The following is a 17,657-nucleotide window of genomic DNA, read 5'->3' as shown; positions in this document are numbered from 1 at the left end:
TTGCGGGGGCTGGGGCTGGGGTGGCGCTGCTCCGAGCAGGGGGGTGGCCCCGATGACCTCTTCGCCACCCTCCCAGCCTCGTCTTCTGTGCTCTTTTTCTTCTTCTGTTTGGAGCTAACTTTTTTCTGAAGGCAGAACTGAGTCGAGTCTTGTTAACCGCGGCGGCAGGAGTTTGGTGATGTAAGACGGTTAGGTCACTGCACCCGGAGGATGGTTTTGATGGAGGCTGGTGACAGCCGTCCTTGTGGATGCTTCAGGTGTAATGGTGTATGAATGGGAGCTGCGTTACTGAAGTGCTTGGTGCTTTGTTAAGAAAGGTGTCTCATCTGGCGAACTTGGGGGTCTCATCTCTGAAGTTAATGAGTTTTAAAATGTGGGGGGGGGAGGAAGCTGCCGCTTTTCTCCTTGTGCTTTAAAAGTTGAAGAAACTGACTTGTAGGTAACTTTAATATTTGGGTTTCAGCAATCTTAAAATCTTGTTTGTGAATATGGATCTATGGACAAGACTGATCCTAAACTAGAGATCTGTTGGCAAAAGAATTGGATCCCAAAATCCTTGTCCTGTACTGATCTCCCAGGAGTCTTAGAAGAGGATATCTTGGAAGTAGCATGTAATCTCAACTGGTAGACAAGGATCTTTGGGTAGATGTGACATTATTATTATTATTAAACCAACTAAATAGTTGGAAACGTTGTTCTTTGCAAGCTTTTGGGTACAGACGCCCTTCTTCAGGCAGAGGGAGTGTGGGTTGCAGTTGTCTGAGGATTTCCTGTATAGGTTCCAGGGAGGGATGGTATGTCATGTAACTAATGGTGTGCGCTTCGTAGGGATTTTCATGTTGTACTGCAGAACAGCAGCAGATTCCCCCTATGCCTGAAGAAGGATGTTTGTGCCCAAGGGCTTGCAAAGAACAATTTTCCAACTACTCAGTTGGTCTAATGAAAGATATCACATCTACCCAAAGAAGCTTGTCTGCGTGTGTCTGTAGACCAGCACAGCTATAACCAACACCCCTAATGTAATCTGAACAGTCATTTATACAGTCTGAGGTGGGAAACATTGCGTGGTTGAAGACTGTGGACTCCCTATAGGGCTCTTTCCACCTTGATTTGTAGTTTTAAGCTAACGTTCTCCACTGATGCTGCATTTGGCAGGTACATTTCTGAGAGACTCTTTTTAGTAACATCTACCTTATTTATTGCCATGCTGGTACTTGATAGAGAATCCAGGGGAAGAGAGAGACAAAAGAAAATAACTTACTGATAATAGCAAGTTGTCAGTTTTCTTCCATCTCATCTTCCTGCCCCTGCGTGGCATTTTAAATCTGTCTTTCCCGAAAGGCTGTTTGAGAAGTCTCACAGACATCTGCCTGTAGAGGCATAACAGGTGTCTATGCAGGTGTTTGAGATAAACTTGTAGGAGGGAAAACATTTGCCTTTCTGCTGCAGCTGCAGGGTAGAGGAGTGAGCAGGATATAAATGACTAAAGACAAGCTATTGGTGAGTTTCCTTAAAAATCCTGAAACAGTTTGTAGGAGTTTTTTTTAGATCAGACTCTTCTTTAGATAAAAACAAATATTCATTATGCTTCAAGAGACCTCCTTGAGGATCAAGTGTTTGTTGTAAATAAAGTTGGAATTTCTTAATTGGTCCTTTATCTGCAATGTTGACTTTATTGCCTTGTACACACAGTGCTGCAAGTTGGTCCCAATTTCTTCAGGCTTCAGTTTTAGTGACTGAATATTGAATACAGAACAATCTTTGGTGGAGGGAGGATTGCACTAGATTTAAAACAAACCAAGACCCGGTTTCTGAGAGTTCACTTTTACATTGGGGCTTTGCCATCTAAGATGGTTTAACTTTTTTAAAACTCCAGGTGTAAGCTCTGCTCTTTGTAATAACCTGTGACAAAAAATGGTGTGTCAAGTCTTCACTTACTATGGCACCTTTAGAAATTTAAACATTTATCTGTTGCTCAAGTGCTTTATACCCATTTTTAATAAATCATATATCATTCAAAATTTAGGGGGGCTGGGGTGATACAGGAGCTAAGGTGCAGGATTGACAGTCCAGAGGTCACAAGTTCAGGGCCATAACAGAAGTGCTCATGGCACGGCCATGTCAGATTCCAACAAATCTGTGAATTCTGCTAAATATCTTGTCATAAGGACATGAAAAAGGAAGGATTCAAAATATGTATCAAGACTGCTGCCTGGAGTGTGTGTCTTCATGTTGACTGACTAATAAGTTTACAGTGTAAAATTATGGGGAAACTTGTATAAAATTTGATCCTTGGGAATATGTTCCAACAGTCATAAGGACTGGTATATCCAAAACAGTGAAATATATTAAACTGTTGAAACTGTGTCGTTTATTGGTAAGCCGGTAGTAGTTTCTACCGTGTGAGAAGCTTGCATATTTGGGCAGGTGGAGGAGGGAGGGGGAGAGTCATTTTGAGGACCAACTTCACTTTGAAAATAAATTTCCTTCCCAAAATATTTGAGATCACAACCTTATGTGCTCATGAGACATTGTAAAGGCACTTTGAAGGGATCAGTGAGTTACCTAGTTGGGTGATGAATTTGCAAAATATTCACAGCCTGGAAAACATTAGTGTGCTTTCGGATATCTCATGTTTGACTCTGTGAAATTGCCTGAGTGATCAGCATCCTAATAATGTACAAAAGCTATGCCAGTGAAATATTTTGATCTTTACTAGTTCAGATTTTTTCCTTCAGACAATTTTACAATGAAACATATCTTTAAAGATCAAGATGATATTACCAGGCTTCTTAGTTGAAGTTAGTACAAAAAAGGAAACTGTGTTAGAGCGAACAGTTGTTATATGTTCTAACACGTAAGGTATGTTGCTTCTGAGATTTGCAAACTAAATACTTGGAAGTAGGTGTGTGGGAGGTTATTAGTCACTTTTGCAGAAGAATTGAATAGCATTTGGCTTTGGGTAAGCATAAAAATATTGGCTATTAGGCATGACTTGCTACAAGCATACCGGAATTGGCTAATGGTAGCTTAATAAGCAGCAATCAAAGTAAAATATAATGACAAGTCAGAACAGTAATTCCTTTGACCTGGGATATGATGGCACATAGTACAATTTCATGGAAATAACAAGATGCTGGAGACTGAAGGAACCAATGTTTGGATATTGTATGTGATGTACATTAGCTGTATTCATGTGCTTGACAATTACAAAATCCTTAGTGTATCTTGGATTATAATTTTACTGATAAAGAGGATTGCAAAACTCTAGAACTGTTGGTTCAGAGATGATACCTTTTATTAGACCAACTAAGAAATTGCAAAAAAAATATAATTTTTTTGTGAATTCTTAGTTGGTCTAATAAAAGGTATCATCTCTGAACCAACAGTTCTAGAGTTTCTTGCATTTCTTTTTGTCTCAGACCAACACAGTTACCTAATACGTCACTGATAAAGGATGACACTTACAGACTTAAGGCACTGGATTGTGTCTTTAAAATGTTAAATTTGATTTTTGGATACAATATATTGGAATGGTGTGTGTTTCATAAAGCAGCTCTGTGTATAGACAGTCAATAAAAAATTATTTTCTTATCTATGTATGGTGCTTTCCTTGGAAGCTAATAGGCTGAAAGAAACTTGGCTATATATTTGTAGGTAAGTTGTAAGGAAAAACTTGAAGTTGAAACTTCCTGCTATTTGATCTTCAAAGCTACTTTACTTTAAATTAAGAATCCTGTATAGGATTGCCAATGCCCATGAGAAACCATTGATCCCTGAATCTCCAAAATAAAAGCAATGGTTCGCTTCAGAACGGGGTGGCCAACCTGTGGTACAGGCAGCCTCTGTGTGTAGCATGTGACAGATTGGAGAGGGAAGAAGCAGTACAGTGGCAGACAGGGTAGGGAACAGAAAGAGCAGGAGCTTGGGCAGGAAGCAGAGTAGTGGATTGGAGTGGTACTTGGGAAGGTGCAGGGCTAATTTGTGGAAAGCCTGTCAAAAACATTGGCCTGTACTGCTTCAGAAGATGAATAAATACAAGGGGCTTTCCAGCACATCATATTTTAAATACCAGTATGATGAAATACTTCTTCACATTTCATTTGAAGCGTATAATGTCTAATTTTTAAACTTTCTGTAACTAATAATTCCCTAAAGTGAACTGCATTGTATAACTAGTTCAGCAGTAGCCTGCCAGGAATCCTGAGAAATTGTATAAAACTCTAGGATAAAATGAACACTTTTTCTGGTAGTAATTACTTCCATCATATTGAATCCAAATTCTCAGTCTTCTTTAATACATAATAGCATAAACCAATTAAATAACGGACTCCCAAACAGGTATGTTGTTTTGCTCAGTCTTTCTGAAAGTGGGCCCCCTCTTCAGTAATTACTAGACAGCAGGAAAGTCAAAAGCATGTTGAAATGAGCCTTTCCCAGCTCAAGGTCATGGGTGGTTCTAAGCAATGAGTAACTAGCAACTAAACACTGGTTTCTTAACACATTCACCATGTTACAAATTATTAATGCATGCTGGTAATTGTAGCTTTTCTTTTTGTAGTTGTGGCCTTTAGGGGACAAATGCATACCAGAAATGAATGAAGCAGTGGTTATTGATATGTTAAGTATCACTTCCAACCAATTCATTAATGAACCAGTGCTAGCTCTAAAACATCTCCTCAGAGACAGTTTCCCTATGCATAACAAGAGGGGATTATAAAGTGTCTTCTTATTTGTAAGCTATCTTGTGGTATTTGGAAGTTGCTGTAGTACGGCAAAGAACCATTACTGTTGTTAACATCTTCCTGCTTCCAAGTCTCTTCTAATTTTATGCTATCCTGTCCATTTACAGCATGCATGGGGATTCTATGCAGTAGAAGAATAGACATGTTAAAAATGCAATCCTGCAAATATTATAGCAAGATAAGCTTCCACCAAAGTTATTAAAGAGTAAAATATTTATCCATGCTTAATTATCTTGGTTACTGTTTGTCTCCAGATTAGCTTTCCTTTATACAATTAGTCTTGTTTGCTAGTTATACATTGCTAAGGATTCTTAAACTAGGTGAAGCCATAGTGAGAAACTGCCTAGATACAGAATTCTTAGTATTGGTGGAAAAAGCAGCACCGAATATAGGAGCAGACTCTGGAGCTGTGTGGTGGAGTGCTTTGTTTCGAACTAAAAGGTATTCATTTTTGAAGTTGAAATCCCAAAGGGAGCTTTGGTAAGGAGAAGATTTAGGGACTCAGATTTTGGTGATGCACTGGAACCTTTGGTCACTTTTCTTGCAGTGAAGAATATTTCATACCTCCATTTAATGTTCAGCATCAAATGTCTGTTTTGGCTTCATGAAATCCAAGGCAAGAGAAGAGTACTGTAGTATCTGAGTAGTGAAAAATATATACTTGGGTTTGAATGCTTGGTAGGGCCCTGCTCTCTTTAAATAGGGTTTGAAGGGAGAAAGTAATTAAAGTGTCTGTGTGTGCATGTGTGCACATCCACTAGTAATTAAAGTGTCTGTGTGTGCATGTGTGCCCATGCACCATAAAGCTGTTGCTGCTATTACTTACACACTGCCTATTACTTAATCAGAGTCAGGCTGAAAGTAGCAAGGAAAGCAGAGTTTAGAGCTAGTTCGCTGAAGCTGTAACACAACTGTAGCTATCATATTTTCATAAAGTTTGTTTGGTTTTTTTACTCAGCAGGTCCATTCCTTCCTCTGTAGTTCAGCCTGTCTTAATACCACTTCTTCAATCAACTCCATGCAACAGGAAGTTTAATACATTTCCTGTTGCCTGAAACTTGGCATGAAGTGCCTGTCTGGAAGCTTTTTGCTATTCAGTTTTCCTAACAGGTCTCTCTCAACTACTTTAAAATGTGTGTATGAATCTCTACAAATAGCTTTATAGAACTGAGTTGCTCTGCATTTTGTAACCTTGAAGTCAATGCTTCGTCTTTAATGTATATTGTTGTATATTTTTATTTTCTTCATGTTTCGTGACGCACAGTTTGTGCTAAGGGTTCTGGGATCCAGAACTCCAAAGTTCTAATTCTGGCTCTGATACTGACTATCCTTGTACTGGTGCCAACAGCCGAATCTTGCTTTCTTAATATCTCTGTGTGGAGAGCAGGCAAATTGCTTGGTGCCCTTACAAGGGGATTAAGACTAATCTTTTGTGAAGTATTTTAAACCAAGAACTTCTATATTATCTAATGTTGACTCCTTTGAGACTTAATTGAATGTCATTTATTCATTTGCTCCACATCTTCAGTATTGTAGTTGCTGAGATACAAAGCTGCACTGAAAAAAATATTTGATTTTATAACTTGATGCTTTTAATCCTGTTAGCACCTAAACCCAGACAAGGCACTTAAGTTGGATTGTACAAAGCATTAAAGGCATTTGTACACATGCTTACGCCACTGCTGGGCGCTTTTTACAAGCACCTGGCACTGTGTTGCCTGCAGTTATATAAGTGACAGAATGCACATCATAGCTGACAGAATGATGGCAGCGTGCTTTTGAACTAAAACGCATCAAAGGGGTTTTAGTTCAAAAGCGTGCTGCTACTATTTTCTGTGCGCTGATATACATTTTGCTGCCTATACAACTGCATGCAACGCAGTGCGGTGCATGTCAGCTTGTGTGGAGCAGACTTGATTAATTGAGTCTGCTTCAACACACCGGAGCACGAAAATGTATATATAAAAATGTCCTAAATGCCTTTATCTGTTGGGGATAAAACCAAGTATATGAATGTATTTACATATTTTGATGTTGCATATCAAAGGGAAACATTTTTGCTTTTGTACAACATTCCTTATGGAATGGGAAAAGCTGTTATCAGCTCTGCAAATTGGAGGTGCAAGTTGTGCCAAACTACCCAAGCCGCTGTCATCAGGAGCATCTAATGTGCATCACTTCTCCTCTATCTTCTGCTAGTTTCCTTCTTGTGATATGGCAAAGCATTGGAGTTTTCCAGATTGCTCTGAAAATTGTCAAATTCTAAGACTATCAACTTAATGTCTCTGTCAGTTTTGGTATGTTTACTCTCTTAAATTAAAACTTTATTTTCTTTTTCCCATAGGATTTTATATTTCCCCTGACTGAAGTTTCTTTACCTTCACTATGGAGATAGAACCAGAAAAATTTCACAGTAGTAGAGATGAAGTGAGCTCAGAAACAGCTTATCATTGCTCAGCCTGTCATGATGATGAGGAGTGGAGCTGTGCTAACCCTATCCGGGGTCGGGCTAAGTCTCGCAGTTTGTCTGCTTCACCAGCCCTAGGGAGCACCAAAGAATTCAGGTATGAAATCAGCTAAACATTAGTTGACGGTTATTTTATGTTTTTTTTTTAGGTGGGCAGAATTGACTGCCTGCATAATTCTGCCAGCTGCTTGTTTCTGCCTATTTCACTGCAACGTTTAAGACTACTAAAAGTAGTATACCTTTTCAGATATTGCTCTTTGATTTCAACAACTGCTGTAGTTGCTATCAGTGTGTCATTTGAAAATGCATAAAAAAAGAAGAGGTCTGTGCGGGAGCAGACCAGTAGTTTTTTATACATCACCTACGCATGTGCAGACCACACTATGGAAAAGCTACGCCTACATTAAACCATTAGCCTACTTCTCTTTGATTATTGAGTTTTTTTATTAATAGCTTTTAATTTGTATTAGTAGTTTTTTATTAGTTGCTGCAGTTGACATAATTTGAATAGAAGACAGATAAAGGTGTAGTTTTCCAACATATCTCTTGTGTGAAGTTTGCTGTTTCTTCGGTAAGTAATTTATCGATGCTTTGTGTTTGCATAACAAACATCTAATCACACATGAAATTTTTCGTGATTTTTGTCTTCACAAGAATGTAATATCCTTTAAAGTATTAGACAAGTCTTCTAACGAAGAAGAGGTGTGTATATATGGAATGATTCACATACTCAAAGTGCTTGCCTATGGATGAGAAAATTGACTTAAAGAAAGTCTGTGTACACTTCTAGCTGTGACAAGTTCTTTATAGACAAAATCTTATTATGTCTCCATAGCTTATTGGCACAGACCTTGCTGTCAGAAATGGGTGAGAGTGTGGTTTCTCTTAAGCTAATTGTCAGTTTTTAAGACCACCATCACAAAAAGGTATCCAACTTACAGTATCTCAGAATAGCTTGGCCTTCTGACAGATTTCTGTATTCTGTCATGTTTTAGTCTAACTTAATGAGCCTTATACATCTTTACAAAATCAAAGCATGTAACAAATTTTGATGTTACAGGTACACTGATTTGAAGTTTGATATTCAAGACAAAGGAAAAGTTCCAGGTTTTTTTAGAATGTAGGAGCAGGGCTGGACTTGGTATTTTAGATCTTTCTCCTTGTGATGGGATCTGGCAGAGCCATTTTCTCTGGGTCACTCACCAGATTGCTATTGGGGGATTCAGCTACCAAACCTCCAGGTGTTTTTAAGCTGCTAAAGTACGATGAGAATCTAGGCACTCCTCTTTAGCCATGGACCTCTAAGCTGACTCCTGGGATATAGACCTCTTCAGCATCTTCTCCTGAGACCTAGGACCAGTTGCCTGTAAACTGCATTCAAGTACTTGTATAAAAATGTTTCTTAGCAAATGCAGCCTTGACAGAGTACCTGCAAGTGCATAAAGTCAATACTAAAAAGTCTTTGCAGGACCGTGGAAACTTTGTTAACACCTAAAGGTTCTATAGTTACCTGTTTGACAGCAATGTATAACATAAGAAAGCAGTCTTTTTATGTGTAAGATGCCAGATAGCCAACAGTATTTAAATGCAGATTGTGCGCACAGGATTTTAAACTTTTTAATGTTTCTCTGTGTGCAAATGGCTATTTAGTTCAAATTCTGCTCTCTTTTCTAGGTGTGAATATTTTAGGTAATTTCTTCCAGTATAGAAACTTGTTCTTCTTTTCTGCTGGTTGATTACCTCTCATCTTTTTTCACTTTTTCCTTTTCTTGTCCATTGGTGTGTTCTGTGGACAGATAATAATTTCAAAGTATTACATATAACTGTAGTTCAGGGGTGTCCATTGTGGTTTCAGTGAGGCTTGCTATTTAAAAGGTCACTCCTTCAAGATTTACTTAAGCCATTCATTGACTGATGTTATAATAGGTTTACTTTCAAAGAGACTTCTAAAATATCAAAATTCTGAGGCTCACTTTGTTGTATTTGAATAATAGCCTGTATGTACAGACTTAGGAGACACTTCTCACAGTGATAAACATTTCTAAAGCACTAACATGCATTCTTAGTCTAATAGTAAGTGGTAGTAATACTGTCTCATCCCTTTTCATGCTAAGGAATCCTTTCCTTTGCTGATTAAAAGGGTACATATATTAAAGTCTCACAAAATTCTTACTTAAAATGCATGCGAGCTATTTGGGCATGGTGATAACAATGAGTAAATTATACTTAGCAAATACAGATTCCTTCACCAGGGTTAAAGCTGTGATTCTGCAAGCTGCTGATCTGCTTTTACTTGTATTGATCTCAGCAGGAGTTGTGCTCAGCAGTTTGCAGTATGGGCCTTACAGTACACAAATCTAAACAGTGTGTGCTGTAATATTACAAATGCATTACACCCAGTGTAGCCTTTGTTACTTGAATGCTGTATAGGACAGGTATTTAAGGGTGACTTTTGACAAGAGAAGTAGTTAAATCATGCTACTCTGAAGTCAGGCAGAAAGTACTGCAGGGTGGCATCTTTGAGCAGTGGTTCTCAGCCTTTTTGGTCACAAGGCACCCCTCTAACTTCTGAAATTGGGTGCCACTCAATCCACAACAGCTAATTTATATACCACAGTGTTTACCTCATTGCAGACAGCCTGGAAAGTGGCTGTGGGCAGGGGGAAGGGCACAAGCATGTGCTTATCTGCTTTTCTCCTCACCCTTTGCTTATCTCTGCACACTGCTTGGCACCCTTCAAAAGATCTGGCGGCAGCTTAGGCTGCTGTAGCAGCCTGGTTGAGAATCACTGCTTTAGAGATTAACTGGTTCAGAGAGGCATAAGCTTTCTTGGTGCCTACCCAGGCTGTGGGACAAAAGGGAAGGAGTTTAGCCATACTTGGAGTACTGTGAAGGAGGCCCTCCGAGTAGAGGGTAGAACTTGAGAGGAACTTGTGGAAGCTATGCAATGGGATGGGAGCAGGAGATTATTTTAGTACCCAATTAAAAGCAAGATCATTCCGAAGAGTGTAGAAGCTTCTTAGTACTGTTTTTGCTCTTGTGCATTGTGGTAACTGATTTTCTTTCATTAGACTGTTAAGAAATATTCATTAAACACTTGCATTTCTGTTTCTCTATTGATGAAATAAACGTAGGCAGCTTTCAAACATTTTCTGTTTATGCCTCCTTATCAGACAAGTTCAGCCATGCCTAAAATTTCATGAATGTGCAAACACATTGTTCTGTTGCATGGATCCAATGTTACTTCTGTTGTCCTGCTAGAGGAAAGGAAACCTATTTGCTTTTGTTACTAGAATGCAAAGTTTACTTAGCTTCATTTTATTAAGCATGAAACTAACAGGATATTGCCCTGGTTGCCTGCCTGTGCTTGTATCGCTTTCCTCCAGTCTTCATCTCCTGTCTGTGTTGTGCAGACTGTGACTCTTGGGATGAGTTGCCACAAATGTTGAATGTCTTCTCACCTCTTGGGTTCTGCTACTATATCTATAACAAAATTACTCCACTACTAATATTGTGTTTGCAGATCCATAAACTTTCTTTGAACAGCTGTTACCATGTTACTGGAGTGAAGCACAGGAAAAGCACTCTCCTGCTGGGAGTGACTTGAATGCTTATAGTACTTCTCACTTAGTTGCTGGAATTAGTTTTTTATTTTACGTCAGGTAAGCTTTATCCCCATTTTACAGCTTTGTTGAAATGGAGGAAGTTGGGGCTCGAGGTAAACTTGCATTAGAAGTAGAAGTCCTGTGTCTAGACCATGCACATTTAAGTTCAGAGCTTACGTGTAACAATGAAGTATAACGCAGTGATGATTACTCATACAATTTTAACAAAAGCATTACATCTTAGAAAAGTAGGGCTGGAAGGAATCTGGAGAAATCTTGTAGTAATCATGCTCAAGGAAGGAACATCCCTGTCTGAACCATCCTAGGCAAATTTATCCACCCTGCAGATCAGGCAAACAAGGTGATTTTATTATTATTATTATTTAATTAAAAAAATCAAATTAAAAACATTAATCAGATTTTAAAATATATTTAAATTTATAGTTTTCCTTTTTCAAAATAAACCAGCTTAAAATGAAATTTGAATTTACCACAGCATAGGCTAAGGTATAAATTTAATGCAATCCATTCAAAATAATTTAAATAAAACAATATACTGAGTTAATGAGCTTCTACTAAAAACCCTGGAGTTAAAGGCTGATTTTTCTTCTATATGTTGGGGGGTGGAATCTAACTTTTGAGGTTAAGCTTCAAAAATATGGTGCAATACTTCATGTATTAGGAGCTTGATCCTGCAAGGGATGCAGGGTCTATACTACTAGATGCAAAGGAGCAGCAAACTCATCACAAGTGTTGGAACCTAATGCTGCAAATGTAGCAAAGATGAGAAGAAACTTAGAAGAGGATATAATGACGCAAACCTGAAACTTATATGGAAGCTAGAGGTACACCAATACATTGGTCGCATATCGGATTGGCACTGATGTAGGAGAAAATTGAGAGTATCAGCAAACGGCTTTTTTGCCTGATGTGGCCGATAAATGCCCTGTGCATATGCACCGCCACAGCACGCACGTGGCCAGGAATGCAGTCCGGCTGTTTGGAGAGAAGCAATGGCTGATAAGTCTGTGGGGGGAAAGGGCGGGGGGGCGGGGCAAGGGACAGAGCCACAAGTGGCTCATCCGGGGGGGCGGGGGGGGTGTGGGGATGGCTGCAGCAGGCACCCCGGGAGGGCATGGGAGCATGCATCCCCAGATCTGCACAGGGCAGGGTGGGCTGCCACTGCGGGCTGGGGCTGGGGTGGCGCCAGGCTCTTCCTGGTGGAGGGCCTGGGCTCGGCTGCGCTCAGGGCGTGCGGCAGTGGCACTGAGGGTGGGGCTACAGGGAGGCTACGGCAAATTTTGGGGTGGCTGAAGCCCCTCCCAGTGCCATTACTGCCTGCCCCGGGAAAAGCTCAGTCCATCCCCTACCAGGAAGAGCCCAGTGCGTCTCTAGCCTCAGCCTGCAGCAGCATCCCACCTTGCCCCGTGTGCAGATCCAGGGGCACATGCGCTCTTGGGGTGCCTGCCCCAGTGTGAGCCACCAGCACCCCCCAGACAAACTGCTTACGGCTCTGTCCTGCGCCCCACCCCGCCTAGGCTCAGCAATGCCTGCCCCAGCCCCACTCCCTCCCTCACCGTGGGGGGCCTTGATCTGCGCCCCCACATCCCTTCCCTTCCCCCACAACAGACTTACCAACCCAACACTGGTCTCCAAGCTGCCTGGCTGCATATCAGAATTGGATCGGTATCGGCCAGTATGGCTCCTTAAAAATCGTCCGTCAGTACCAGCCCAAAAAATCTCTATTGGTGGTGCACCCCTAATGGAAGCTGTGCTCATTTGCTGCATCTTTTAGCCAAAGACTTAAGTACTCCAGGAATAAAGTAAAATCCTGTTGAAACTGCACAATACTTCTGAGACAACTAGTTTGCTTCAGTTTCATTGAAGACAGCTAGGAGATGCAAGGTAATTCTTCCCTAAATGACACCCTGGAATTCAGTGATTGACTGCTTTGAGCTATTTGTTAAGAACCGGCCTATTCTAATGACGATCTGTGAAGAAAACTGTGACAAAATTGATGGAAGTATCACAGCTAGAGTAGTCAACATTGGACTAAAGAGAAATGTAGAACATTTGCTGAATACACTAAAACCTATTTTCCGAGCCTTGGACAAACTACAGAAAGATTGCTGTTGTAGTGCAGATACTGTTAAAATTTGGAAAGAACTTCAAGAAACATTTAAGCAAGAAATACTAAACAGCAAAATTAAGCTGCAAGCAGTAAAGAAGCAGATGGATCAAGCACTTACTCCACCTCATTTTCTCCCCAATATTCTTAACACAAAGTACTGGAGTAGATACTAGGGCTGCATAAAGCTTTGAGTGGTGATTTGATTTGGAGGAGATTCAGCCCAATTTGGTGGCTGAATCTCCAAATCAAAATCGAATCGGGGACCAATTAAAAGGTCCAAATTGATTCAAAGCTCTCCGAATCTTTATAAAAGATTTGGAGAGCTTTGATTGTTCGGGCAGTTCCTGGTGACTGCAGCAGGGAGCTGCAGCTTTTTTGGGGCTGGTAAGTACTAGGGGCAGGGGAGAGGGGGCTGGAGGAGGGGACCATGGGGGGGGGCCCTGCCCCAGCTCCTGGCCCTTTAAAGAAAAGCCCCCCCCATGCAGTGGGGGGCAATGGGGATCACCCCCCCCGTCTGGCAACACCCACTAAGTTGGGCCTTTTTTTTTACAAGTGCTGGGAGCTGGTGCAGGCTGGGCAGCCATTGCCAGGCTGGGGGAGATGGGCCTGGCTGATTTGGGGATTCAGTAGCAGCCAAATCTCCAAATCAATTCGGGACAGCGATTCAAATCACCAAATCGAATCACCACCCCCCCGAAACAGCCAAATCCGAAGTAAATACTAGCCGCTTTGCACAGGCCTAATAAATACCTAACTGCTGAAGAGGTAAATGCTGCTATGATGAGGGAATCTACTAAACACCCATCAGCCATGCCAGCCATAATTAATTTCAGGGCTAGAAGTGAACCATTCAAGCAATATTTGTTTGCTGAGGGCATTTAAAAGAAAGTCACACCACTAAATTGGTGGAAGTCACTAGCAAAGCACCTGGAACCAGAGTTTGTTGAAGTGCTGAACCAGCTTTTACCACCAGCAGCCTCTTCTGCAGATGCAGAAAGAATATTTTCATTTGGACTGGTACATTCAAAGCTAAGAAATTGATTGGGAGCTGAAAAAACATGAAAGCTCATCTTTCTCTTCCAGTCCATGAATAAAAAGGAGGAGGAGGAGGAGATTTTATGCATTCCAAAATCTTGAAAGGGGGTAAAATTTTTCAAAACGGTCTAGGTAAAAAAAAAAAATAAATAAATAACTCTCATTTTAAAGAGAATTGGGCATGTAGAAACTTAAGCTCAAATTACTTTCCTGTAGGCTTAGAAGATGTTCCCCAGGGTGACATGCAATAATTGGTTTAATTCATTAACTACAGTTCATACTGCTAATACTATAACAATTAATACAGTAGATTAGTAGATTAGTTAGTTGTAAGTGTTCACCAAGTTTTAAACTTTTTTAGTTTCTGTACCAAAAACTTTAAAGTTTTGTTTAATAAATTTGTAGTGCTGGTTTTGTTCAGTTAAATTCAGGTTACCATCTTAATATGCAGCTTGATACAAACATGAGCAAAAAGTTAATCATCTAGTGAATAAGAAATATATATTTCACCATTTTGTAGCATACTAAAATGTAGGATTTTTAACAGTACACATATGTTAAGCTATATAGCTTGTTTGCATACCTAGGAAACATGTACTAAATCTACTGTAAAAAACATTATTTAGCTGTAAATCAACACGTTTTAATTGCTATATCAACCAATGAAAATACCCTTCTTTTTTGTTTGTTTTTTAAATACAGCGGGAAAGTTGTTAAAAATCAGCAAGAGAGAAGCCCAATTTTAAATCTTTGATTTAAATCGGTCCCCCTGCATTGAAATCTTCCAGTGATGGAGATTCCACCACTTCTCTGGATAATAGGCTCCAATACTTAACCACTCTCATAGTGAGAAAGTTAATGTATATAATGGAAAACTGAAACACTTCTTATTTATGCTGGAAATACTTGCCTGAGTTTCACTTGGTGTGGTATTTTGGGATCGCTCTGCATGGATTTTCAAGTTGGTGTCTCAACTCTGAAGTTCGGAAGATCAGTATCTTGGATTATGAGACAATTCAGGGGTGAAGTAATATATGGTGGTTGGCAAACAATGGCTTTAAACAGAACTCACAAAGAAAGTATTTTTTCCACAGCTCTGTCTCTGCATGAGGCCTCTGGCAGCTTCATGCTGCTTTGAGTCAGCTTTACAATAGGAACCAAGAGTCTCATAGTCTGAAAAGGACTCTTTGGCATTGCATCTATTTGCTGAAAAAAAAATTATGGGTATTTTTTTTTCCAATTTTTGAGTCAGAATTAATTTTTGGAGAAAATTTCTAGCCTTACAGGTGTTTCTGGTCATTTGGAAATGGATCCCCTCAGCAAATTGTACAGTTTAACAATAGGTAACTCAAATGTTGTAATTTGGGATTTCTGCTCTGTGCTGGAGGTAAAACATTACTTGAGTAGCTTAAAAGGACTTCTCCTGGATTTATAAAAATAATTTATTTTGGTGTAATTTACCTTTGGCCAGTCCTTAATAATCTAGACCTGTTCCTCAAAGGTAACAGAATGTACTGCCACATTACGCAGCAGAATGACTCCTGATTTGTTAATGAGACTGAACCTTGACAACCAAAATATCCTCAGGAAACACTCTACCTCGTTGGTTTCCTTAATTATTTAACATTTAAACTAATCTGTACTAGTAGAGCTGTTAGGGTTAGGTGGACCTTTGACCACTTCTTTGATCTTATTACATGCATGCCAATTAAGAAAATGTGTTGTGATGTTTTATGTGCACTGGCCCAGTGCACTGCATTTAATCACTTTGCACAGTCTATTCATTCTCAAATTAGAAATTGTTGCTTTTGTTGTAGATTTACTGTAAAGACATAACATTTTTAAAAAGTTAGAAAAGAAGTATACTGAACTGACATCAATGTCTGTGCTATAGTAGGGACTGAATTCCCCTGGGAATTAGTCCTCTACCATTGTCTAGCCACAGAAACAACCAGTTACTGCAGTCTTGGGAAGAACATGGCCTGAGAAAATAAAAGGCTATATCCTAGAGTTATATATAGCAGCGGTTCTCAACCTTCTTTGTACCAGGACCCATTTGTAAACATCAGTGGCCAGTCCTGACCCGCTGCCCCCTGCCCCCAAGTGTGTGGGGTGGGGGGTTGGGTGTATGGGGCATAGAGATGCCCCCAAGTAGCACCCTACTGACTGGGACTCTGCCAGCCTGCAAGGGAAAAGCCAGAGTTTCCCACATTTTTCTCTTTTAAAGGACAATCCTTTTTCAAAGTTTGTTCATGACCCTTTCATATATTTTTGCGACCCACAGGTTGAGAAACGCTGATATATAGCAAATGTACACATATGCACACACGTATATGCACGTTTTGTTAATTCATCGGTTACAGAACTTACATTGTTAAAATAAGGTATGTATATGCTCTAAAATACTGCATGGCAAGTCTTGGCAGCTCTTCACTTTGTATTTTAAATATTTGGTTAGGCATACTTGTTCACTTGCAAAATGTTTGAAGGTCATGAAACTATTGAGCTATATAACAGACTACTGACTTTTTTTGCTGAGCTATATTATAAGTGAGGTACTTTAAAAGCTTTTATTAAATTTTGCCATAAGGCTCACATTTAATAGTGACTTAACTTTGTAGTGCAACTTTTCTGTGCTACCTGAAAAATGCTAATCTTGTAGTTAATCCAGGAGGTGAACTAGAGTAATCCGGGTGCTTATTTTTCAGGGGTGTTGCATAAGTAGTAGTTTATGATTACATGGTTGCATAGTTGATAAACCTGTCTGGTCATTCAGATTCTTTACTGTAGCTTTGAAAAGAGCTAAAACTTGCTGTTTAAGAATTATACGTTTTGAATTCTCTTTTTCTTTAAACAGTTTTCCTTTTCAAAATTTCAAAACGAACATGGAGGTTATTGTTGCTTTTATTCATTCACTTTTTATATTTAAGTTCTACTTAGGTCCCAATCAAGCGAGTTTGATCTCTTCCTAGTATCCCTGGGTGCTTGCTTACCCTTTTACAAAATAAATTCAGGAGAGGACAAGGACTGGAAAACAGAAGTTTTGCTTATCAGGCTTGACATGACTGGCAAAACTGTACAGAAGAAATGTTACCATAACATCTCTGGCGTATTGAAAATGTGGGGATTCCTTTAGAGAATAGAGGTTGAGTTGGAGTAAGTTTAATGAAATCTTTAGTTCTAGAATTTAGTAAGTATAGTAGCATTCCTATAAACTTTCACATGCTGTGAATGAATCTTCAATGTATTGCGCTAAATAATTGGCCCAAAGACTTCAACTGCAATAATCAGTAAAGACACCATGTGGTGCTCAAATACAGCATTAGATGCAGGGACCACATCTTGGCTTCTGGGATCTGCAGTCACAGGTATAGAGACTGTAGGAACTAATTACACTCAGTTTTCCTTTATGTGCCTTTCTTTTTTTTTATCAGAAGGACACGCTCCTTACATGGACCATGCCCGGTGACTACATTTGGACCAAAGGCCTGTATGCTGCAGAACCCAAAAACGATAATGTAAGTGCCTCTTGTTCGAACGCACACTAATGTGGTTATTCTGCATTCAAAACCATTCCTTGATAACCTTTGTTGAAATCACCTTCAAGTATATACACACAGTGCTTAGAGGCTTGTTTCTAATGCTTAATTCAGGGGTGTCATATTCACCTTGCA

At 39.7% G+C, this 17,657-nt stretch overlaps 1 protein-coding gene across 4 annotated transcripts in view; it reads left to right on the top strand.

The window, feature by feature from the left end:
- The first annotated feature begins 160 nt into the window (after positions 1-160).
- The window catches only part of NADK (NAD kinase), a 40,969-nt gene continuing 23,472 nt past the window's right edge, over positions 161-17,657 (top strand). For 2 of the 4 annotated variants that reach the window (XM_025211588.1, XM_025211568.1), the window contains exons 1-3: positions 5,115-5,186; positions 7,090-7,309; positions 17,418-17,501. In XM_025211588.1, the coding sequence (XP_025067373.1) occupies positions 7,131-7,309; positions 17,418-17,501 (263 nt within the window). In that variant the 5' untranslated portion in view covers positions 5,115-5,186; positions 7,090-7,130. Of the gene's footprint in view, positions 181-5,114; positions 5,187-7,089; positions 7,310-17,417; positions 17,502-17,657 lie in introns of those variants that run through there. The other 2 variants (XM_006016189.2, XM_025211584.1) reach the window with 2 other exon arrangements.

Source organism: Alligator sinensis, unplaced genomic scaffold (genome assembly GCF_000455745.1).
Source record: "Alligator sinensis unplaced genomic scaffold, ASM45574v1 scaffold366_1, whole genome shotgun sequence".
NCBI lineage: Eukaryota > Metazoa > Chordata > Crocodylia > Alligatoridae > Alligator > Alligator sinensis.
The sequence above is the reverse complement of the archived record's forward strand: the minus strand, read 5'-3'. Positions and strand labels throughout refer to the sequence as shown.